Below are 25,713 nucleotides of genomic sequence, written 5' to 3' on the forward strand. Positions count from 1 at the left end.
ATTATGATATAGCGGGTGGAAGAATTTTCTGAGCAAATTACAAAAAAGCACTAATTCGAAGGAAGGGATTGATAATTATGAACAATAATTATTATTAAATTTAAAATTTATAAGATAAAAGAAAAAAGAAACAAGTCAAAGACTGGGAAAAGGTATGTGTGACATAAATATGACCAAGTATTAGCATTCAGGATATCAAAGAAAAAAAAAAAGAAAGAAAAAAAAGAAAAGAACCCAGGAAAAACAGGACAAATAAGAGTAGTCAATTTTGATCAAATGAAATTGAAATAGTCACTAAACAGCTAAAATCAAGATCAGGGAGATGCAAATTAAAGCTACTAGGTTATACAATTCCATACACCCATCAGCCATAAGTTTGACAAAATAATAAAGTTCAACAACACCAACTGGTGGTGAGGATATGGAGCAGTAGGAAATTTCACCATACTGGGAAGTTTAAATTAGTACCACGTCAGAGAGCAATATATTCATACATATGTAGTCAAGTTGTGCATCTCGTAAGGGCCCAGTCAGCAATTCCACTGGGAGGTGTAATCCCATGGGGATAGATACTCACATGTACACAAAGTGACATGTACAGCAATGTTTATTTCAGCGTTATTCACAAACCAAATATCCTTCAATAGGAAAATGGATAAATAATTTGAGATATTTTCATGCAGTGGAATAGTATGTGGCTTTGATAGTAAAAAGCTAGGCATATATAATCATATATGAAATCTCAAAAATATGTTTACACTGCTATATATTGCTTAGGGTTACACACATGAAATCAAAGGCATGCTTAGGAGCAACAAATACTAAATTCTTCATGAAACTTGGAATGACATTAATGATAGGCCAGGTATGGGTATTGAATGGCTAGCTTGTAGCATAAGGCAAGGGTGAGCTCACCCAAGAGCAGGTGTGGACCTTGGCACAGTATTTCCTTTAACAGTACTGTTCAAATTCTTATATGGAACCTTAACAAAATACAAAATCCTCTCAAGTTCTACAAATACTCTTTTGAATTTCTTGGGTAATGCATTCAGCACGTATCGAGCTTCTTGATGTTATTTTAACATGTCTTTCTGTAATTGTTTTTTAAGTGTGGTGCTTGAGTTTTCAAGAATGTTCTGAATTGTGATTGATCATTGTACATGCATTTTGAATAGGGACATCTGTCTCTGCAGCATATTTTGTCTCCTGACATGCCATTTCTCAGCTTGACAGAGCACCTCTATAGGGCATAGGTTTTAATAAGAAAGAATATGTGATTTTTTTTCTTCCATAGAAAGTGGGTGGTGTTACATTTTATAAAGAAATAATGAATAGTTGGAATGACACCTTATCCAATTTACTTTTTTTCGGGAGCCAAATATAAAACTAGAAATAATGCTTATTCATTTTAGCCTTTATAATATTCACTTCAAAAATTTTTAATAGAATATTTACTAAGTTTGCTCATAGTCATAGCAGGCAGTGACAAAAGTGGCTTTCTGGTCCATTTCTCCTAATTTTTTCTTTTTGTATCCTTATTATTTTTCTTTTATACCCTAAATATCTTCTTGCATTCTATTACATGAGCAAACTTATATTTTAAAACATGTCAGAACATTGTAACTTTTAAAAACATGTTATGGTTTTTATTACTAATTTTAAATCCATTTTGATACTATCATTTAAGTCATTCAGTAATCATAGCACAATTTAAAAAAAAAAAGAGACAAAAAAAAAAGAATGAGTGAGTTTTCTGTGGACTCTGCCCTTGAGGAGGTCCCAGTTTAGTGAGAGAACTAGATAAAAAACACATTCATAGTAAGAAGATGTGAGCACTCAGGCAGAAGTAGGGATGGTGGCCTGTGACACTGAAGAAGCAGTGACAATCTCTGCTTGAGTGGGGGGTCACTGAGCAAGCTGACAGACAAGACACCTGATCTAAGTCTAAACAAGTGCCTTTGCCAGCAAAAAAAGAGGGGAGAAGGGCAGGCAAGTGGAACAGCAAGCCCAAGTGGATGGAAGAGGGAAAGGTGTTGGCCAGTTGAATGGAAAATGAGAACTTCTTGTACATGAAGAGCAGGTCTATGGGAGAAGTGACAGATAAATCTAGAGAGGTGCAGTTTTCATTTACAAAAGTTTTTATAGTCCTTTGCTTCCATTTTGATAGTTTCTGCCTGACCCTTAATATTTTGCCTTGCACTACTCCCTCCCCAAACATTTCCTAGTCATTGGAGAAGACTGACTTTTCATTTTTTGTCCTACCTCGTTTTCTCATGTCCTAACAACTTCTTCCAGCTGTCTTGGTTGATTTCCAAATATGGGAATTAACGTCATTTACTATGTTCAAAAGAGTTTATTAAAAGGTCTTACCTTTGAATCAACTACATGGCTAGCCAGTTTATCCTAACTGAAGGAAATGTTCATAGTTTAACAAGTCACCAGTATAAATCTAATTGATTAAGTTTCTCTTTGGTTAATATAACTGTTCTAGAGGGTGAGTATTAAAGAAATTTTTATGACGTGTACCTTTATGGAATTAGTTTACTCTTAGTCTTTTTCCCAGTCGACGTCACTGCACACGCTTCACCTTCCACTTGCAACATCCTATACTCAGGAAGGAACACCACCTTGAACTTTTATTTTGTAGAAATCTCTTCTCCTTTGAAGTATTTTAATTAGGACTTAACTAGCTATTTCCCATTTCTGGATGTTTTGGTAAAATTAAAAAGAATATTTTGGTAAAATGATCTGTTAAATGGGTATTCTGTCTTAAACCTAGTCAAAAGATTAGCTTCGTGTCCAGAATGTTTGACCTAAAGAGCTTAAAGGTAACTGTTGTTTGTTCACATGTAGCAACGATTTTTTAAAAAACTTTGAATGGGCTGCTTTATTAAAATAATGGAAGAACTCAGTAGAGGAAGAACTCCCAGGGAAGAGGTTAAATAATATAAATAGCTCTGCTGAGAGTGCAACACAGTTCTCTATTGTGCTGTTGCCACAGCAGCACCAATAATTCAAAACAAGGAAATGGAGCCTCATGTTTAATATAATACAGACTTTTCCCTAGAACTTCTGTGGTCTAGGGTTTTTCAGGGATTGGCATGTTTATCTACATACATCTAAATTTAGATATGCCTTTTATGTGTAACATGGTAAAAGAGAAGTTCTTAAAATGCTATAAGGTGCAGTTATTTCTTAAATATTTTTGTTTATTTGTTTTTAACTCAACTTTAAAACATCAGGAATTCTGCTGAAATAAATGCCTTAGGACATTGTGAATACATGCATATGGAGAGAGACAGAATCTTTTATGCATTTCATATTCAATTTTAAAAGGTCACTTTGAAAGGTATGAGGAGCTGTTTGGTAACTCCAGAAAGAAAAAAGATTCTTTCCTGTTGAACATTTTAACCCCATGACAGGAGCTACCTCTGCTATAGAAATGTGTATTATTTTATTCTGAGAGTCCCAATCTGGAAATTCAAAAACATGGATGTGGAAGTTTGGAAGTTTTAAAGTAAACTTTATGTCATTTTAGAAATAAATTTAAGGTATCGAAATTTAATTCACCGTAAAATAAAGCACACCTAAACCTCCACCAAAAATGTTCCAATAGACAATAAAAACATATTTACAAAAAATGTTGGAGTGTAGCAAACTACATTTTATTAGACATAATTGACACCACACAGTCCAGATAGAGACCTCCTTTAGAATGCAATTTTTGTTGTCCCTGTGTTAGCTACTTTGTCTCGCTACCTGCCTACCTGGATTTCATACCGCCAATTGTACACTTATTATTACTAAAAAGTAGTGTTTAGGCAATTTTGACTGTTATGGAAGATGAATAAATGAAATGATTAGGGGAATTTTTCTATTCTGATGTTTTCTTCCTAATGACTTCATGATGAGGACGATGCAAAAAAATTGGTCAAATGTATATCCAGTATGTATGTGTGTTTGCATTTTACCCACTTAATAAGGACAGATGTTGCCTAGAAACTACTTTTCTCAAAGGCTTAATTCACATACTATGTATAAATTGGCCAAATATTATTTTTCACATGAAAATTTTATTAAGGAATTATGATTCCATTTTACTTATCTATTCTGTCTACTGTTGAAAGGGGAATTCTCAGAGGTTTAAGAAAATAATTGTGTGTTAGCCTTAAAAATGATGGAAAAGTAGAAAAGGAAATAAAAGGAAAATGAAAGTGTATTTATCCATTCAGCAAATACTTGTTAAGGAGCTACTTCTGTTGGGTATGTTTCTAGGCACTGGAGATAAAGTATTAAAAAAGACAGGATGGCCTCATGCAATTTACTTATAATAAATATTTAAAGAGGGATCTGATAATAATGTAGCCTATTGAGATTTTCCAGTGTTGTTATGACTCCTTCCATTCGTTCATTCAGGCAATATTTGCCTCATGAGCACATCACAATTTTTATTATGTACCCTATGTCCCTTTTTTCATCCAATGTTATTTTTTTCCAGGTTCTCAAAAGGAATAAAAGTTTAAAAATTAAATGGACTTCACTGTTATTGGAAAATAAAGTCAAGATTATCCACTCTAGGATAATCCTTTGTTCTATTTTTCTATTTCCATCCCAACCTGGAAACTTTACTTTTAGGAAAGTGTGCCTGAGGAAGACCAAGTGTGAGGTTCGAGAGCAGAACTTCAAATCTGAAACAGAGCCAGCAATGATCAATGTATTCTGGAGGATAAAAAACTTTCTATATGATGGCTATGTTTTACGTGGTACTAGTGAGCATCATAATTATTCATTGACTTCTATTCAAAGCTTTTTCTCAAGAGGAGGGAAATGTTTCATGAGCTTTGTGGCCATTCTTCCTGTTCATACTCAGTATGCTTTGTGGAACATGTTTTTATAAGTACTCTAGTTAGAGAGGGAAAAAGGCCGACAAAGGCTTCCAGGACTTCCAGTCTTGAAATGATGAAAATTGAGGACCTGGTGAAGGATTTCAGGAAACCACTTATTTAATTGACTCTCTTTTCAAGTAAAATGTATTTCAAAGGATAATGGCCCAAGAGTTGACTCCAAAGCTTCAGTGTAGATCAGAAATTCTTCAGGTTGAACTATATAGCTAGCTAACGCTCAATTACCTTAGCTTCTATTGAACCATATTCTAAATACCTTCTTTTGTAACCATCACCTTGTGCAGAAGTCTATATTTTTAGCCTTTAAGCAGAGCTCAAGCACTGTATTTAGACATCTGACTTGAAGACAAAAATTGCTCAGTGAGCAGAACAAATGTTCAGAAAATAACATTTCAAGGTTAGAGTTAGTGTCCTGAATAAAATTCCTTTTCTTCTTTTCCTCCCTATTGAATATAACATAAATAATGTACCCTGACTGGCTTTCAAGATTAAAAAAATCAGAGAATAGCAGTGAACTTGAAGAAGGAAGAGGGAGTAATTAAAAATTGAAGGGGCTTCTGTTGAACTATTGTTTGCCTGAAACTAAGTATACATTTTATTCCTGATTCAGTAGGATTATGGATCTTAAAAGGATTTAAAAAACTGTATAGTAAACTTGTGGGAAAAGGGCCTAAATGGGCCTTTAGCCACCTTAAAAAATATGGAAAGAATATACATACAGTTACACAGTCATTATAATATCCTTCTCAGAGTGGAGAGGAGAAAACTGTATAAATATTGTTTATGATTACTTATAGAAATTGTAGTTATCAGTTATTAACCATTTAAAATGTGCTGGTCATTGTGTGAAGGCCCTTTATATAATTAATCTTATTTAATATGTACAGCAATTCTATGAAATAGACATTATTAGCCCCATTTTGTAAATGAGAAAATAAAGGCCAGAACATTTACTAACATTTCTAAGACTATCTAGTTAGTGAGTGGTAGTACAGTAGGCAAACTTTTTAGGAAAATCCCAGAATGGTCCCTGAGAATCCCTAGTATTGAGAAATAAAAACATTTTAATTCTTAGGGGAATAGATGAGAGTGAAACAACAAGATTATTATTGTTAAACAAAACATTGCAAGGTCTCAAGACCTTTTCCAGAAAGGGAAGTCGCATATTTGCACTGAGTGAAAGTGATTATCAGTTAGTGGAAACTACTTTAGAAGAATGCAGCTCATTTGGACTGTGTGTGACTTGGTGAGGTACTTATCCCTTCGGGAGACAAAAGAATGTTGTAATGGCATTTCACAATGGGCACATAACTGAATGGGTCTGGGTACTCCTTTTTGCTGCCTCGTGCAGGGTATGATCTTCACTTAGTACAACCCAGTCTCTACATGAACAGCTGGAACCCAGGACTGTTTTAGTGATCGAAGTTTCTCACCCTTGGAACTGGGGCCTGAAAGAAATGTTGGAAATTTTGGGTGATTTTAGGCACTGTTTAGAGAGAAAGAAAGGATACATGGAACTCTGACCCTTTTCTGATCCTCCGTTTCTTTTTTTTTTTTTTTTTTTCAACGTTTATTTATTTTTGGGACAGAGAGAGACAGAGCATGAACCGGGGAGGGGCAGAGAGAGAGGGAGACACAGAATCGGAAACAGGCTCCAGGCTCCGAGCCATCAGCCCAGAGCCTGATGCGGGGCTCGAACTCACGGACCGCGAGATCGTGACCTGGCTGAAGTCAGACGCTTAACCGACTGCGCCACCCAGGCGCCCCTGATCCTCCGTTTCTAATACTCAAAGCACACTTTAACCCAGCAGAGGGAGGCATTCCATAGTAGGGCATAGTAATAATGTAAGGAGAGGGAGAGAGAGTCAATCAAAGGTGAGTAAAAGATTTATTTTTAAACTTGGTGGAATACCAAGTCATGTCGCAGAAAATAGAACAGCAGGCTATTATTTGTTGAACTGATTATCATTCCTCTTTGCAGAATGGGTTGTCAGTATACGTGGCCCAAATGGTATCTTAATTAATTCATTTAAACTCCCAAAGGTTAGCATTGCATTTTGATGCCCAAGAGTGTTGTGTTGTTCTCAAACAGAGATTCTTAAGTACTAAAATTTAATTCCATTTAGTTACTGAGTCATTGACTCTTTCAGAACTCTGGAAGTTATCACCATTATTTATAGGTGAGAACATTCTGCCTGGGGAAATTCAGTGATTTGCTCAAAGGGAAATAGTAGTAAATGACAGAGTCAACCATCTAATATTTTGCATTTTATGAAAGTATTAAAAACAGACAGTTGAATACTCCCCTTCAGTTTCTGTGTTTGTGGAGTATTCCACCCATTCCCCTACCTTTGGCAAAATGGGAGGTAGAAAAAACATTCCTGTGGGAGTCAGACACATCTCTGTTCAAGCCTTGCCTCATGTCACCAACTATACTACTTGGCCAATTTAACCAGCCTTCATTTTCCTAATTCCTACTATGCTGTTTTGTATGTGAATAGAAATCTGGGAGGTTACCACGTCAACAATGGCTATTTTTTGTAGTGTAGCGTGATGAGATAGTTTTTACTTCTACCCTCATAAATTTTTTTCTGTTACTTGATTTGAGGAACATATATTACTTGTAATTGAAATTTTCCCTTTGAAGTAAAAAATGTGACTTTTATTTAGTATTTACAAATAATATGTAAGATGCCAATTTAAACCCCCTCCCCGCCCCTCCCCCCCACCCCCCATTAAACATTGGACATAGGATGGCTACACGAAACAGGAGACTGGTACCATGTCTATGTCATGTGTCCAGATCATGTGTTCTGATTTTGGGCTCAGAAAACATGACCTCAGTTATTAATTCAACTGTGTGTTTCTCCCTCCTCCCCCAATTTTCTGTTAGTTGTTTCATCTTCCATAATAGTAACTCCAGAGGAAAAAAGTATGTTTTATTCTTATTAATAATCTAATTTATTTCATAATCTTCTAAGACTTTATTCTTTAAGTTGTCCGGGTGCACTACCTGGATTCCAAAGAAACACCTCTTTTTATATGCTAGACAGTGGTTTCGCAGCCAGAATTATCTGTAGTCAGTTCTGGTTCTCCATTTATGAAATATGAGACCTTCGTCAATTTACCTAGTCTTTGAGAAAATTAATCCCCTCATCTGTAAAATAGATGGAAGAAAACTTAACTGTCAGCATTGTTGAGATAATTAAATAAGTTACAATTTTCAACTGTTCGGTATTATGGAAACTAGATGAAAATGAATTTCTTTCTCCTTGGCTTGATTTAAATCCAACACTCACTGTTACTATTGTCCCAGGTAAAAATTTGCTTATTTATTTTGCAATTAATTGGGTGTGGATTTTAGCAGTTTTTTTTAATGTTTACTTATTTTTGAGAGCGAGAGCGAAAGAGAGACAGAGTGTGAGTGGGGAGGGGCAGAGAGAGAGGGAGACACAGAATCTGAAGCAGGCTCCAGGCTCTGAGCTGTCAGCACAGAGCCCAACACGGGGCTCAAACTCAGGGACTGCAAGATCATGACTAGAGCCGAAGTCAGACGTTTAACCAACTGAGCCACCCAGGCGGCCCAGCAGTTTGTTTTTAAGAGTAACTAAATCTTATGGAGTAAACTATGCTGACCAGCTGACACATTAACATAACATAACACATCAACTTAAGGTTGATTTCACCCTAAATTGTCTGAGTTTCTAGGCAAGCTTCACTTTATCAAGGAGTAAAATGAGAAGTCCACAAAACCAAAGTAACAATAAAATGTACTTTTGAAGACTAAAGACCAAGTAGAGGGTGCTGTGATAATGAAGAAGATTCTGACATCCATGAAAAGTGCTTCACAACTTTTTGATGTCTTCAGATTTATGAAGTATTTTTTTCCTGATGCTCAAGGTAGAAAACTTGGTCAAAAAGAAAAGGTAAAAAGAAGAATATAAAATTTATCTATAATTATTCTTCACATCCTGGGCTTTTGGTCTTTTTCTATTGAATATGCAGATACATTTTATTTGTGACATGTAAGGTTATGAATGGAGCATGTTTGTGTTCCAAGATATGGATAATAATACATACACATTTTGTAACTTTTTTACCTAACGTTGTATTATAAACATTTTTTAGTGTCATTACATATTTTTAATATCATGATTTGTAGAAGTTGTGTTATACTTTTTCATATAATTACACCATAATTTCTTTTATTATCCCCCTTATGTTGGGCAGATAGATGATTTGCAGGTGTTTAACAACTTTTTAAAATAACAGTGTAATGGAAGTTCATTTACACGAATCATCATTTTACATCTTTTATTTTTTTTTTCCTTTAGAAATGATGCCTGAAAAAAGAGTCGCTCTCAAAGAGCATGAACTTTTAAAAAGATTCTTGATACACTGTGACAATTATTTCTCCAGGAATGGTGCACCAATTTACACTCCTATCAGTAGTATATGAGAGTGCTTTTCACATCATGAGCTTGTCATCATCTTCTATTAGCCTCAATTGATTAGCCTCAGTTGATAGCCTCAAATGTTAATCTTTCATAATTTACACTTATTTGATAACTAGTGTATTTGAATACTATGTGTTACACACACACACACACACACACACACACACACACACACACACACACGAATGATATTCCTTTCCTTTCAACAAGTATTAGATGTGTTGTATTCAATGGCAATTTTAAAAGTTTTATTTGAATATATGGCAATACGCAGGATCTTGCCTAAAAATAATCACCTTAGCAGCAAATTTAATCCAGATGCCTAAAGCATTTTAAAGAAACTATATTTGGGATGCTTTTCTCAGAAAGACATGCTGCATGATACTGTGCTTATGAGATTTTCATATCGCATTTTATGCTGGGCAATTGGTAAGTTTGTTGCATTCACCCTAGGTTCCCTAACAATGTCGAACTAGCAACTTTCAGACCTGCAAACATCTGCTTTTGTCATCAAAATTGAAAGACATAACTGAAAGGAAAGTTTTAGTTCACAGACTGTATAATCTTCTGATTCTGCAGAATGGAAATGAACAAACTTGAAAACGTATTTAGGGACTGACGCTCTAGTCAGCATATAGCTGAAGCCTGGAGAAAGGGTGAATTCCTTTCAAAGTAAGCAGTGGCATGACTGTACTCTCTAACAGGAAAAAGTAACATCTCTAGAAATGGTAACATCATTTCCACACCAATTTCTGTGGTTCTAAATTTCCTTTCTATACAGTCTGGTAGTACATTTTTATTAATTCCCAAAAAATCAGTAGCGATTGCAGAATTTTTAGTGTGTATACCTGGGCATTTTAAATCGTCTTATTATGTATGATTTTTTAAGATCTTAGCTTATTTTTCTAGGATGTCATGTTTGGTCCCTAGGAGGATCAGCTCTGAAACGTTTCTAATTAAATATTTCTAATTTGGGAGAAAATAAGCTTTTATAGGAGTAAAATGTGGTCCAAGTCTTCAGCAGATAGAAGGATAAAACTGGCTTGCAAAAAAGAGAGGTTTTATGAAGTATTTCTTAAGCCTTAGAGGAGATTAATAAACTAATTTATTGAACTCAAACATGACCCAGCTTCTGTTGATGTTGTAAATAGGAAAAAGGTAATTAAATTATTAAGACACTTTCATTTTAAAGATTAACTTTCTTCTTGTTATTATTATTAAGCTCATAGAAAAACTTACTTTTTCACCTTTTTAAAGGACTAGATCTTTTTTAATCGACAGTTACTTGAGTATTTCTTTGTCATGCACTCAGTCTTCAATTCTGCCTGTGTGGGCTCTGGCTGGCTAATAAAGGAGATAAAGTAATGACCCATTATCTGGAACCCAATGTAGTGAATCCTAGTATTTGGGCACAGCCTTCTTCTGGTTTGCAGAATGCTTGATTTTTACATCTGGTCTTTAGTCAGTGCTTGACATGGAGCAGAATTTGGTATTTGAGACGAATTTTATTTGTTTGTACATTTTAACCGTGGTCCTTTCTGTGTTCAAAGAGTTTTTTATAGCTACTGTCCTCTCTCTAATGTTTTAAAACTAAATATACTTTCTGTTGCTTATTTCTTATTGTAAAACCTATGTGCCCATCTTAGAAAGATTCGAAAATTCTGAAAAGGAAAAAGAAATATCTATCAGTAGAGAATTCCTGTGAACATGTTGGCAGATACTCCAGGGTTGATCGTATATAATTTATATATAATTGTTTTTACAAAATGAGATCAGAGTGCTGGGTCACCTGCTTTTTACACTAAATATCATATTTTGGCATTGCATATTTTATAAATGTTATTACAGCTTCTTTTTGTAATTGACCAAATAGTTCATGTTAGAGATCATGTTAGCCTACAGAAAAATTGTGTTTGATCCCAAGAGTGTTTGCCAATCTTTTGAAAAGTGAACTTTTGCATAAAAATCTAGATGTCTCCTTCCTTTCCCTTGAAAGACAGAAGGTTCTGCAATGCTCATAATCTGTAGGTTACAGTGGGTAGGAGCCCATGGTGGCTGCTAATGGTGGCTCATGTGAGCCAAGGGCCGTGTCCTTCATTTCGCGTAACCCTCCCCTGGTTTCCTTCACTTCTTGATGTTCCTGCCTGACTTCCGAAGCAGCTCAATTTGCCAAGGGTCGTGAATTGTCTTGGGTGGTGGCTCTTCATGAGGCTGTGCTGACCTCCAAGGCAAGGATTGGAAAATTGTGAGAATGTTTTCTGGATGCCACAATGTTCAGGTGGTGCTTCTGGTATTTAGTGGGCCAGTCTCATGGTCATGAGGGGTCTTATAATGTGAGGAACACTGCTACACCTGGAAAAATTTTTCTTAAGCCATGCATTTCAAATATTTCTTTGGATAGTCATATGTGTGAAACGCCTGTCTATAATTATTTGAGCCTAACAACAAAGTCTGCTACATATATGAAACTGTTTTCTTCAATTTTATTGTACACAGAATTTTCTAGGGCTACAACTATCTTGTAATTTCAAATTTTATTGTTAGAAGCTCTGTGACAAATTGTTCACCATTTGGAGAACCATGTCACTGGCAACAATGTGGCTCATGGGATTTTAACCAACACGCACAGCTCTATCAGTATGCATCTGTAGCTCTCTGGTTCAGTATTGAAAAAAGGAGAAGTTCATGCTCCTGTAAAATGTTTTATAAATAAGGAACAATTCTCAGCTTCTGGAAGAGAATATTAGTCATTTTTTCACATTTTCTTTAGGTCTACAGTCTGTAATTTTCCTTAGCATGTTATCTGGACTTCACTTAGTGTTATTTTCCTTTTACTTTATTATGTGATGATAAGTCTGGTTTATTATTTCTTATTTTAATACTAGATTTTATTTTCCCATCTACTCAACTGTCCAGTGTTTCACTTTCCTACTTTTCTTGTAAATATTGGATTCTTCTTACATCTCTTCAATCTGGATTTGCTCATTGGGAGGTAGGGCAAGTTTTGGAGGACTTCTGAAGTGTGTACATACTCATGCATGGGAGCACTTGATTGATTTTTTTAAGTTTATTTATTTGGGGGGGGGAGGGACAGAGAGTGTGAGTGAGGGAGGAGGAGAGAGAAGAGGGAGAGACAATCCCAAGTAGGCTGTGTGCTGTCAGTACAGAGCCTGACATGGGCTCAGTCTCACAAACTACGTGATCATGATCTGAACTGAGATCAAGAGTCGGAACCTTAACCCTCTGAGCCACCCAGGTGCCCCAGCACTTCATTGAGTTTGCAAAAATATACTGTATTCAGGTTGGATTCAGAATCTCTGAGTTTCATTTTAGGTCAGTAGAAGAGCCTTGCAAAATACTTGTTTTAAAAGAGGGGCTTTGTGATCCATAAGCTTAATGTTCTAGGTGGGCATCAAGGATGTATCTAAGTCCTGAAGAGGCTGACAGTCTTCTAGAAAGACATTCCATAGAAATAATTTATGGCTAGACTGAGATGGACTTCAGAGAGGGTGCAAGTTGGTATGTTTGAATGGAGGAGGAAGGCTTCTGGAAGAGGCCAAGGAGGTGGCCCTGAATGTAGAAGCCTGGGGAGGCTGCAAAAAATTTTAGAGAAAGAGTGTGAGTCTTTTTCATTTTCCTTCCCTTCTTTTTGCTCTAGAACTCTGTGTGTTTTTCTCTTCCTTCTGTGAAGATACAGAAGCCACCGATGTTGGTGGGAGGGCCATGGGTGTGAAATGTTGATTTCAGGTATATGCTCCTCCTCTTAAACTCACAGTTAGGCAGACATGACCTTGAGGGCTTAGAAATGTGCAACTGTTGCTCTTCAAGGCAGATTGGAGCTGGGATCTCAGAACAAGGTATGGCTGGTATTTCACCTCAGTACAGTATACTTTCTTAGTTTTAACTAGAAAACAAACTTATGGAGGTGGAAAATAAATTCACTAGTTTCACCAAATTTTTTCCTTTCCTCATTTGATTGGGTGAGTAGCGAGAACACTAAGAAAGGAAAAGTGACAGTAATGAATTGCTAGCTTCCTTAGCGTGCCTTAGTTTACCAAAGCTAATTCTTTTTGCAAACGCCACCACCATATGCAATTATATAAAAACTGCCAGAATTTCTCTGAAGGGACTGAAGTTTTCAATTTATCAGCCAATCAGAGGCAGGAGTTAGTGTAATGATTTGATTTTCAGAAAATTTTTTTTCCCACTGCCCTAATGATATGGTGGGAAATACACTTCAAAGTGAGTATTCCATATTTAATTCAAATGCCATACATTTAAATAACTTAGAAAATCCTGTGATAGAGGTTTCTGGGGAGCCAGTGTTTTATATATTGCTATTTTTGGAGTTGGATTGTCACATCAGAATTACTTTATCTCATTAAAATCTGTCTTTAGATTGTGTATTTTCTTTTCATTTACTGCAGATACTTACAACCATAAGACAGTTCATGATTTCTTTAAAGGACGCTTAGTTTTCCCTCATTCAGAGGCATATGCCTTACTTGGCCCTATGTTTTAATTGATAAACTCTGGAGGAAGAGACTTGTCCTAGCCAGGGCCCCAAGTTGTGGAAGTGTATATATCCGGTAAACTGGCTCCATTCCAGGGCAGAGAATTTATCAGCAGTGAAACACCAGCTACTTCCCACACATCCTCTGATTGCATTAAAATCACTCCCCTGCACACCCGACTGAGAGTATGCTTAGAGTATGGAGCTGACAGACATTCTCTCTCCTCCTCCTCCTCGTTTTGCAAAATCGCTGGTTTCTGTAGTCTGTCGGGCTTCTTATTAATAGTAATAAAACGTTCATTCATTAAGTGTCTCATGCCTATGAACTAGATACTGACTGTCACTCTCTTTCCCCTCAAGTTAGGTTGTTTTTATAAAGGCGTGCTGTACCAGAGAAGTGAGCTGGAAAACTGATCTCGGGTCTGTAGCATCAGGTACTATTTAACCAGTGGGAGGGACTGATAAAATTAGCAAGTTGACTAACCACTTCCCTTCCTTGTGGCTCTTTAATATTATAACGGATACAGAAAAGTTCAGAAGCACTGGGCTAGTTTTCGAAACCACAGCACATTTTGGCAAAGAGGGAATGTACAACAGAACGGGTAAGTTTCTCTCTTTTCACCTTTTAAGAGAACTGTGAAAAGGCTATAGGGGTGGAAGTTTTTAGTTTGATTATGCAAATAGTCTTTAGTAGTTTGTAGGCTGTGGAAAGACAAACCCGCTGCGGGGAAGGAAGGAAAAGGTTTTCCTATCAGCAGCGGTAGCTCCAGGAACAGCAGATGTTAGAGTGAGCCAAAGGTTCAACTCTGAGAATATCTTCGTTGTCCCAGATAGATGAGAGTAAAATACTCCTGGGGAAGGATTCTCGTATTAGTAAAATTTTTGATAAATAAGTTCCTGCACTCTTAGTTCTTGCAATCAATCCAGTAGAGACATTGTCCAGAGAAATATTGAGTTACTGAACCCAGGTGTCTGGATCCTAAAATGGGTTAAGATCTTCAGTTATCTTGTTTGTGGTTTAAATTTTTATTGCTTTTAACCTTTTATTATGGAGAATCTCAAATACACACAGAAGTAGAGTGCACTGTGCACAGATTCCCTGTGCCTTATCACAAAGCTTCAAGAGACACAGGACTCAGGGTCCACTTTGTTTCATCCACACCTCTGTGATGGGGTTCCCACTTCAGTGCTAGTAGAATTATATTTTAAATGTGCGTATTCTGAATATTAAATGAAAGAGGCCTAGAATCTGTTCAAAGCTCCTGCCAGTTCAGTAACATAAGTTTTAGAGAAATATCCTTACAGAATAATGAATTATGAATCAGAGAAAGCAAGACCAACTTTCCAGTTGTTTGGCCAATGGGAGTGGGGCATAGAGAAGAGGAGTGAAGATTAAGGACTTGGAGCTAGACTGGGTCAAATTGTGGTTCCATGCAATCCAGTGTTTTGTTTAGGAAGTTTCCCAATCTTTGTCTTTTAAAAAATGTTTATTTCTGAGAGAGAGAGTGTGTGAGTGGGAGAGGAGTAGAGAAAGAGGGGGACAGAGAATCCGAAGTGGGCCCCACACGGACAGCAGAGAGCCCGATGTGGGGTGTGAACTCAACGAACCACAAGATTACACCTTGAGCCCAAGTCAGATACTCAACCAACCGAGCCACCCAAGTGCACCAAGGAAGTTTCCTGATCTTTCTATGCCTTGGTTTCTCACCTGAAAAATGAAGAAAAATGACAGTATTGATGTTTTTGAAGATAGGAGACAATGAGACTGTCCATACATGTAAAGACTTGGCCAAGTGCTGAGAATACAGAGAGCTCACTCTGTATTAGCTCCCCAACTGTTTGCTGAAATGATTAGAGTCATAGGCGGGATGAGCTCTGTTCACACAGAAAGCCAAACATGTGTCTGGACATACTTGGTTGATTTCTGACCGTTGCTTTCTTTTGATTATTTGATGATGTGAGGCCAGGGAAAGTGTCCATGGAGATGTCTTACTTGTTCCTGGGCTCCTGAAAACCCCCTGCTCTTGCTCTTCCCCACCAGCTCTGAATTAATTCTCTCTGAAGAGTGTCAGAGCATGTCTTGTCCATACTCTAGCTTTGAGGATGAGGGACTAGAAATTTGCTTCAGCTGACATAACAAGGAGACGTCAGTCTGGGGAGAGAGGCAGAGAGGCATGAGCCCCTCTCATCCCGGAGAGGGGGTGTGTTGTCAGTGGGTTTAGGCAATGCTGCAGGGCCTGAGAAGCTGCCTCAGATCTGAACAATTGTCCTTTCTCTCAGAGACAGGACCCCCTAGGCTTGCTGTGGTTTTCCAGGGCTGCAAGCTGCCTAGATGCTTTCTTCATTAGTAAAGGAGGATGGTGGAATTCTGAAGATGGCAGTAAGTGGGGAAGTGAGGACTGTCCCTACTCTCTTATTTCTCTCTGTTATTAATAAAAACACTAATGACTGCTATTTATTGAGCATTTACCATGTGCCTGGTACTGCGCTGGGTGTTTTTCTCATTTAATACTCCTAATATACCCATGCGACACTTAGTGTTACTATCTTCATTTTATAGCTAAGGAAACCAAGGCACAGACAGATGAAGCAACTTACCTTTGATTACCCAGCTAATAAGAGACAGCTAGGATTCTGTTCCAGGTCTGTCTTAGAGCATTTGTCCTTAAGAAATCAGTTTATTCATACATATGCAGTCAAAATGCATCCATGATTTTGCTCTTAGCCTTTCCAAGGTGAAAGTCATCAGTGTTCCTTTAAAGCAAAACGAATGGAAAAGCTTTTGTCTAGCAATAGATTTCCCACAGTGAATTTTCATAATGCCTAATTATAAGCTGGAAATTTGTCAGAAATCTTTACAAATAAAGAGGCTCTGATGGAGGTGGAGTTACCACTGTAAGGAAGTAAATATTGAACTGACAGGGGGACAAAAAAGAAATGCTCTTTTAGTAAATTAACCATGCCTCAGTGGCGGATTTAGTTTTTAAGGCTATTCGTCTCTCTTGAGTTTTTGTAAACGAGGGGTGAAATTCATCTGTGTCAACTTTCAAGAACATGCAGCACCGTTGTAAAACAAATGATAAACAATGGTGCACTGCAGAAATAAAAATTGGCTGAATCTTCTGGGAGGTGCTGAAGAGAACTGGGTCATGCACAGTCAGACATTTTAGAGACCTGGAATTGACTTTCAGGGGCTTTTCTTTCAGATTACTGGTACGACTATAAAAATAAAAACCAGTGTGTGAATGAAGGAAGAGTTTCATTTCACAACTTTGGAGAAATTTTTTCCCCTCCAGTGGAGTAATGGTGTTTTAAAAAATTTTCCTTCACTGAGGGAGGCACTATCTGAAATTTCCAGCTGAAAATGAAAACATCAGATAGAAAATAATTGACTTCTCTTATCAGGCAGTCAGGTGCATTCAGCAATCTCTCATCTTTATTTTTCCTTTATTGGCTACAGAACTTTTGTCATCTTGATAGGATCAGCCAAGCTTTACTTATAAAAACATTGGAAGAGATTTGAAATCGGACTTTTTTTTTTTTTTTTTTTTTTTTCCAGAGAAAGGGGATAAATGGAGTTGAGACTGCTGGTGGGGGAGGGAGTAAAGTCAGAAAGATCGTGGTTATAAAGTATCCTTGGATTCTTTCATTTTTGCAAAAGCGAAGATGCTATTTAGTGCTGGTGACTGCAAACCATTGTTTGCAGAACTGTTCCATCATGAGTGTTTCTCTTTTCTCTAATGTCTTTATCTCGGAAGAGCACGTCATTCATTACTTGTAAGGGATTCAGAGTTGGACATTTCCATGTCTGTCTATGGCTAGAAACAGATTCAAAAGTGCCATTTTGCTGGTCCTAGTCACCTGCTTTATGCACTTAATGTAATTTCTGATGGCTTTGGTCACAGCCATTGGAAGACTGAATAGTAATGACCTCATGCTTCCAAATCCACTTGTTCCTGTCCTAATCTTCAGTATTTGTCCCTAATGTTTTGGGGATTAAATATTTTATTAAAAGTCTTGGATAAATAAAGCCTTGTTTTTCCCAGAGATGAATTCTCTTGTTTATTTTATTTATTATTATTTATTATTTATCATTTTTAAATTATTTTTTATTATTATTTTCTTCCCGTTCTTTTGACCCTTTCATCACAAATTTTAAGTATCACCTGCCCTTGAGATTTAGAGATCAATAATTGCAGCTTCTGTCTCCGAAATCTTACAGACTAGTGGGTAAACATTATTGTATGAAGTGAAGGAAGCTGTAATTCGTAAAGCATATCCTGTCTTCGTTAGACTATCTACATTGGGAAAGGTCTTGTGTGTGTTAGTCAGAGACCAGGCTTGGAGATGAGAGAGCTATGGATCCAGTTCTGTTACTCTGTGATGTGAAAGTATCTTACTAACCTTCCTAAGCCTTGATGTATTTACCGGTAAAATGATACGGAGCTCATAGCAGCTTTGTATGAATTATATGCTATGATACATGTTAAATGTTTACATACCAGGCCATATATGGTTTGATGGATCAGAGAGCTCTCTCTCTAAAGATGCTCATTTTAAGATGAGCCTGAATGGCACAGAAAGATCTTTCTAAGTCACAGGGACCTGCTTGTGCCAGGTGGTAAGGAGTTTGGCTTCTCTGAGAGAGTAAAGACCACCATGGATAAAACATGTACAAAGGGGAAAGTTGCTTGGAGATGTAAGCAAAGGAGTTCAGATGGTGCAGAGCCTACTAGGTCACGGCAGGGAATTGCATATTGCTGTAAGTGCAATCAGAAGTGATTGCAAGTTTACACTGGAAGTTGCAGGATCTGAATAGTATTTTTAAATTATTGAGTGGAGAATAGGTTCTTAAGAAGCAAGAGTAGACATATGGAAACAGGTTAGAAAACTCTTTGAGTAGCCTAGTCCAGAAATGATTGTAGCCTTCAGTAAGTAGTACCAGTGGGGATGAGGACAGTGGACAGAACTGACAGATCCAGTATAATAAATAGGATTTGATAACTAATTAGATGGGAAAATAAGAATGAGGAAAATGTCAACTCTGATTCGATGGCATGAGCAGCTGGATCAAGGGAGATGTCATATGTGAAGATGGGGCTTGAACATCTCAACTGAAATGCTCTTGGAACTTTGAAGGGATGACATCAAGGAGGCAGATGATGGCATATAGACCGTATATGAAGCTGTGGAAATAGATCTGACCACTCGGGGATATGGTATGAAGTGAGAAAAGCTAAGGGCTCAGTACTCAACCATGGGAAACTCCAAAATTTGGAAGACAGAGGGGAATTGGTCCGTAAAGGAGATGGATGAGTAGCTGCCAGAGAAAATGGAAAGCACAAAGCATAGAATATTCAGGAGAAATGAGTGGTTACTCATATCCAGTGCTGATTAAAGAGCTAATCAATTATCAACAAATGTCATGGAATTTAGTAATGTGGAGCTTATTGGCACACGATAAATACACAGAAAATTTAATTTCTTTAAAATGTTCCTGCATTTTGACATATTGACTAATCAATTTACTGCTAATTGAATACATCAATGAAGATTAATTCTTATTTAAGAGTCATTTTAAGTGGCACTATATTTATCAATTTCCTTATTTTCTTGTAGCTGTATAGTATTCAAGGAAATAATAAGTTACTTAGGCTGGTCTAAATTGATTTCCCATAATGCATAATTTGCTTGAACTTAGCACTTTTTTTCCTATTTGTATTTCTGTTGTCAAGGCTGCTGGGTCCTATTGCTGAGGGCACCTCTAGGGTGTGTTATTCATATAGAGCAGTGGTTTTCAACTGGGGGACAGTTTTATACTACGGAAATACTTGGCAATATTTTGAATGTCACAACTGGGGGACAGACTATGCTACTGGCTTCTAGTGGGAAGAAGCCAAGGATGCTGTTAAATATCCAACAATGTATCAGACAACCTTACACAACAAAGAATTATTTGACCCAAAATGTCGATAGTGCTGAGGCTGAGAAACCTTGACATAAATTATCATGCAGACCTATTCGGTGCTTACCATCAAGCATTGACAATAGTAGTTCTTGACTAGAGTTTTTCTGCAAGCGAGTAGGGATCTCTGTTCATGATCAGTGTTTTTGATAAGATTGTATAGCAAGTAATCTTTGAACTTTGTTTTCATCTTGGGGTTTGGTAGAAGAAATTAAATAAATAAAAATAAAATGCATTTGGATGAACTGCCTCGGTAAATTAATTTTCAGTAGAATTTATCTGTATGATTAGAAATAGAGAGCAGTGCTCCACCCAATGGATGTTAGACTGTTTTACCTCAGAGTTGGAAACTTTTAAGTAGACTTCTTTTTTTTTTTTTTTTTTTTGAGAGAGAGAGAGAGTCCACACACATGTGCACACAAAGGAGGGATAGAGAGAGAGGGAGAGGAAATCCCAAGCAGGCTCTGCACTGTCAGCACAGAGCCTGACGTGGGATGTGATCTCGAGAATCCTGAGAGCCTGACGTGGCAGGTGATCTCAAGAATCCTAAGATCATGATCTGAGCCAAGATCAAGAGTCAGATGCTTTACTGACTGAGCCACCCAGGGACCTCTAGAGCTACATTCTTATGCTAACGGGTATATAGGGAAGTTTTAGAATTAAAAAATCATTTTAAAAGTTATTAGATTCATTTTTTTAAAAAACTATAAACTTCGCCCCTTTAAAAATAAACAGTTTTATTTTAAATTTTTTCATAAAATAGTCCATATATCTAAAATTGTGTATATGTATATGTACAAATATAGTGAAATAATAGGTACATACATAAAACCAACTTAGGAAGTTGAATATGACCATTATCAGCGCTGTCTCCTCTGAGACTCCCTGCCCCCAAAGGATAAACACAATTCTGCATTTTGGTTTATTGTTCTTTAATTCATGTTAAAAGTTTTACACATATATGTGTACGTATATGTATACCTTTAAAAGGTGTAAAATTACTTTTTCAAATGCCTGTGTGTATGAAATTAGACCATTGTCTTACACCATACACAAAAATCAACTCAAAATGGATTAAAGACTTTAATACCTTAAACTATGAAACTCCCAGGAAAAAATAGAGGAAAAGCTTCATAACATTAGTCTTTGCAATGATTTCTTATATATGATACAAAAATCACAGGCAACAAAAGCAAAAATAAGTAAATTTTGCACAGCAATGGACACCATTAACAGACCAAAAAGGCAACTTACAGAATGGAAGAAAATATTTACAAACCATGTATCTTATGAGGAGTTAATATCCAAAAAATATAAAGACATCCTACAACTCAAGGCAAAAATAAATAAGTAAACAAACAAATAAATAGCCTGATTAAAATGGGCACTCTCCAAAGACAATACAGATGGCTAACAGGTATATGAAAAAAAATATTCACTGTTGCTAGTTATCAGGGAATTGTAAGCCCAATAATGTATCACCTCACAACTGTTAGGCGGACCTTAAGAAAAAACAAACAGAAAATAACAAATATTGGTGAGAATGTGGAGAAATTGGAACCCTATGCACTGTTGGTGGGCATGTAAAATAGTACAGCTGCTATGAAACAGTATAGAGGTTCCTCAAAGATTAAAAATAGAATTACCATATGATCCACCAATCATACTTCTGGATATTTATCCAGAAGAATTGAAATTGGGATCTTGAAGAAATATTAGCACTCCTGTGTTCATTCCAATATTTAGTTCACTCTAGCCAAGATGTGGAAGCAACCTAAATGTTCATCAACAGACAAAGGGATAAAGAAAATGTGGCATATATGCAATGGAGTATTATTTAGCCATAAGAAAAGATATGTTGTCATATGCTACAACACAGATTAACCCTGAGTAACTAATGCTAAGTGAAAGAAACCAGTTACAGAAAGAAAAAAATTCTGCATGGTTCCATATATGTGTAAAGTAGTTAAACTCATAGGGAAAGAAAGCAGTAATGGTGGTTGCCAAGGGCCAGAGTGGGGGAAAAATGGGAAGTTGCTCTTCAATGGGTATAAAATTTCAGTCAAGCAAGATGAAAAAGTTCTAGAGATTGATATACAACAATGTAGTTATAGTTAATAATACTGTACACTACACTTAAAATTGTTATGTGAATAGATCTCATGCTGTGTGGTTTTTGTTACCACAATTAAAAAATGTATCTTTGCCTTTAGGATGGATTGTCAAAGGGAAGGGTGGAAGGAATAAAACAAGCTCAGTGACTGAGAAATGTAGGCTTGTGGCTTTTGGGTGATGGCAGTGGCATCATTAGAAAGGAGTAGACATCTTTTGTGACTGTCTGCATCCCTGGATAAAGTATGAGCCTGAGATCAAAATGACAGTGTTTTATTTGACTTTTTAAAATTTTTTTAATTTTTAAAAAATTGTTTGTTTATTTTTGAGAGAGAGCAAGAGAAAGACAGAGGGTGAGTAGGAGAGGGGCAGAGAGAGAGGGAGACACAGAATCCCAAGCGGGCTCCAGTCTCTGAGCTGTCAGCACAGAGCCCGATGGGGGGCCCAAACCCACAAACTGCAAGATCATGACCTGAGCTGAATTTGGATACTTAACAAACTGAGGCACCCAGGCACCCCCTACATGACAGTGTTTTAAACACAATGATACAGTGAATGTTTTATTAGCAGACACACAGAAGGAGACAGGACAAGGAATATACACAGTGAGATTGATTTTGTATGCTGCGCCTTCCTTCAGGAAGAGTGAAGTACCATGTTTATTACCTGGACTTGTCCTTGCCCTGGCAGCAGGACACTGTAGAGTTTCTCAGGGAAGTTCCAGAGAGGGATTAATCATTGTCAAGATGGCAGAAGTAGAGGTGGCTATTTGAGAGTCTTCAGTGTGGCGTGCAAGTTGAAATTGCACGAAAGGAAGAAAGTAGGACTAAAAGGGATATGAAGTTTGGGGAATGCCACAAGGAATGGTGGCCTGAAAAAAAAAAAAAAAACATCATGAGCTTTTTCTATTGTTTTTTATTTTTATTTGAAAATCCTCTATCAATTTATTTCTATTCCATATAATTCCTCTCTCTTTACCATATGCATTATTGTAGTGGCTTAACATTCAAAACTAGGTTGCATTCTTGTGATAATAAATGTGATATGATTTGGAATTTTTATATGACTTGGGACAACTTTTTAGTCCTGGATGAAAGAATGTAATTCCCCAAAGAATCAGAAGTGGCGTCGTTGCTAAATAGATCGCGACATTGGCAAAGCTGGTTTCTATGGCCGCCATTCACCATTCTCCTTTTGGTTGGTCTGTTTGATCCTGAATTTCCTCCTCTTCAAAATAAAAAGTTGGTCTAGATGATGGTAAAATCGTTTAAAGACATTTTCTCTGCCTTTTGAGCTTTTCTCTCTTTTAATCTTCATGAACCTTCTTCTTACGTTTTAGGGCCTAAACCTGGGGGATTTCACTCTTCCTCCCTCCCTCCCACACAATTTAAATGTTACAGTTCTGCGTTCCCTTTTCTCAGAGGCCCACTAGTTACTAACGCTAACGTGTCAGGTCTGTATTATTCACAGTAATTCACAATACGCTATTATTGGCGTAATGTATTCGCTCCCAGATGGTATCTTCACTGGGGGCTTCATTGCTTGCATCTGAAGAGGTGCTGCTTGGTGGACTGTTCAGGTATCATGGCAGGTTCAAGTCACAAAGGTCTATGTTCGCATTATTTATTTCCACAGGTACTTCTTTGGTCCATATTTATCTAACCTTTGTCAACATGACATCAGACATTAAAAGACCTATATTTTTACATTTTTCTTGCTTGAGATGATTTTTCAAAAGAAATTTTTACTTTTAAAGCAGTTAACATTCTTTTATTCAACTTGTACTTGAATTAATTAAATAGGTTCTTAAGTCAATTTTTATGTAATCATGTTGCTGCCTAGGGCACTCTGAAGCATATGCTACAGCTGCTAGATGTTTCAATATTCCCATATGAAAAGTTACACAAATAGTAAACCTGCTATTTTAGAATTACCTCTAAGAAAACTAAAATGCTATTAAAAACATTGTACCAGAACTTTGTTGTTTTGTAATAACACCATGAATGGAAACCCAGTAGGAAGAAGAAAAAGTATTTTATATTTATCGTAAGGACTGAATCTGTTTGGTTCAAAATGATCAGAGTTAGATTTTGAACTTTTTTGGAGCCCAACTTTTCTAAGAGTTTCAAATGAATAAAGATATTTATATAATTAAAATTCAGTTTATTATTAAAAACTGAATTAAGATGACGGTGAAAGAACAGCCCTCAGGTGTGTTGGTCTGCATTTTAAAGCGATACATTTAATGTTTATGCAAGAGTAAGACTTTTTTGTAAATTTACTTTAAAAAGTGATTAGCACCTTTGCTGTAGAGTTCCTACAATTTTTTTTTTGTAACACTGCATAAAATTTGAAGCATTTTTTTTCTTTTTTGCTTCAAAATTTGACCTACTTAGAAAGTCCTGATAATTCCAATGTAATATATTCCCTCAGTTTTGTAAGCGCCTTTGGGTAATGTATTGGAGAGGCAAGTAATCTCATCAAGAAGCGTAATGGACCCTATCACATTTCGAGATATATTTTTTTTCTACTACTTCTGCTTCAAATTTAGTTCTGTGTTTAATGATACCACACTCTACTGGCAAGGGTACTTTTCCAGTACTTTAACTCTCTTTGCATACAAATGGTGTTTTTGGTCTGACTGCCATTGCAGATCTTTTCCTTGAAATTAGGTGACATAATTTGATTTTTTACAGTCAGGAAAAAAAAGTGTTCATCTTCCGAGGTTTAGAAAAAGAAAGGTTGTCACTGAATAAAATGTATGGCTTGACACAATTTGAAAAATGGGTTGGTGCCAGCTCAAGAAGGCAGGAATAAACTCCTACTTGGTTGAAAAATGTGATTGGCCTGAAGTAAAGGAAAATCTCTGGGATGAGTCATTTGGGGCCCGACAATGGAGAGTGAAGCTGCACAGAGGAGGACACCTTCCCAATTCACTTATGCCTTGGCACACACTTTCCCCTGCTTGGTTGCAGTGAACTGCGTATTTTAGTCATAGACGTTAAATTTTGAAGGCTTCTCAAGAGACTCTCTTGACAAGTAAGATATTCATTATCTAGACTTTTGCCAATGAAATACTTTAGGTCCCAAGAGATATTAAGTAGCTTCCCAGGAACGCACATATCACCACCCTAAAATTTAAGTCTTCCTCCCTCTAGAGCTGTGTCTCTCTAGATGGAATGTCAAAGGTAAGATCTGATTTTAACTGGTGGAAGGTATACTTCTATAAATATCAGGTTTCCTTTGACTTACCAATACTTTAATGAAAAAACACAAAAGGATGTTTTAAAAGAAGGCTGTGTAAGCCACTACAAAAGTGTATGTAATGACATATAAAATATTTTCTGTATGCTAAGTAGAAAAAAGATTATAAAGCAATATGTTCATTATATATAGTTTTTTTTATCAAAATGAGAGTAAGACATACCACAAGAGCAAATTGTTTTTCAGTGTGCAAATATCTTAAGTATCTTAATAAATATAAATGTTTAAACATTCATTTTATTTTTGTAAGTTACGTTTTTAGAAATGTTTAGTTATTTATTAGAGCAAGAAAGAGTGTGAGTGGTGGAGGGGTAGGGAGAGGAAAGAGAGAATCCATGAATCCATGAATGAATCCTTGCTGTCAGCACAGAGCCTGATGCAAGGCTCGAACTCATGAACCCATGAGATCATGATGAGCTGAAATCAAGAATCAAACACTCAACTGACTGAGCCACCCAGGTGCTCCAATAAATACAAGTTTTACAGTTCTTGAACTAT

General features: G+C 36.7%; 1 protein-coding gene across 27 annotated transcripts in view; it reads left to right on the plus strand.

The window, feature by feature from the left end:
- The window catches only part of HDAC9 (histone deacetylase 9), a 939,894-nt gene that overhangs the window by 175,061 nt on the left and 739,120 nt on the right, over positions 1-25,713 (plus strand). The window contains exon 1 of one of the 27 annotated variants that reach the window (XM_045053232.1): positions 12,570-14,476. The exons of 25 other annotated variants lie outside the window; for them this stretch is intronic. In XM_045053232.1, coding sequence (XP_044909167.1) covers positions 14,461-14,476 — 16 coding nt within the window. In that variant the 5' untranslated portion in view covers positions 12,570-14,460. One more of the 27 variants, XM_045053239.1, reaches the window with a different exon arrangement.

This window comes from Felis catus, chromosome A2, assembly GCF_018350175.1.
Source record: "Felis catus isolate Fca126 chromosome A2, F.catus_Fca126_mat1.0, whole genome shotgun sequence".
In the NCBI taxonomy this organism is placed as follows: Eukaryota; Metazoa; Chordata; class Mammalia; order Carnivora; family Felidae; genus Felis; species Felis catus.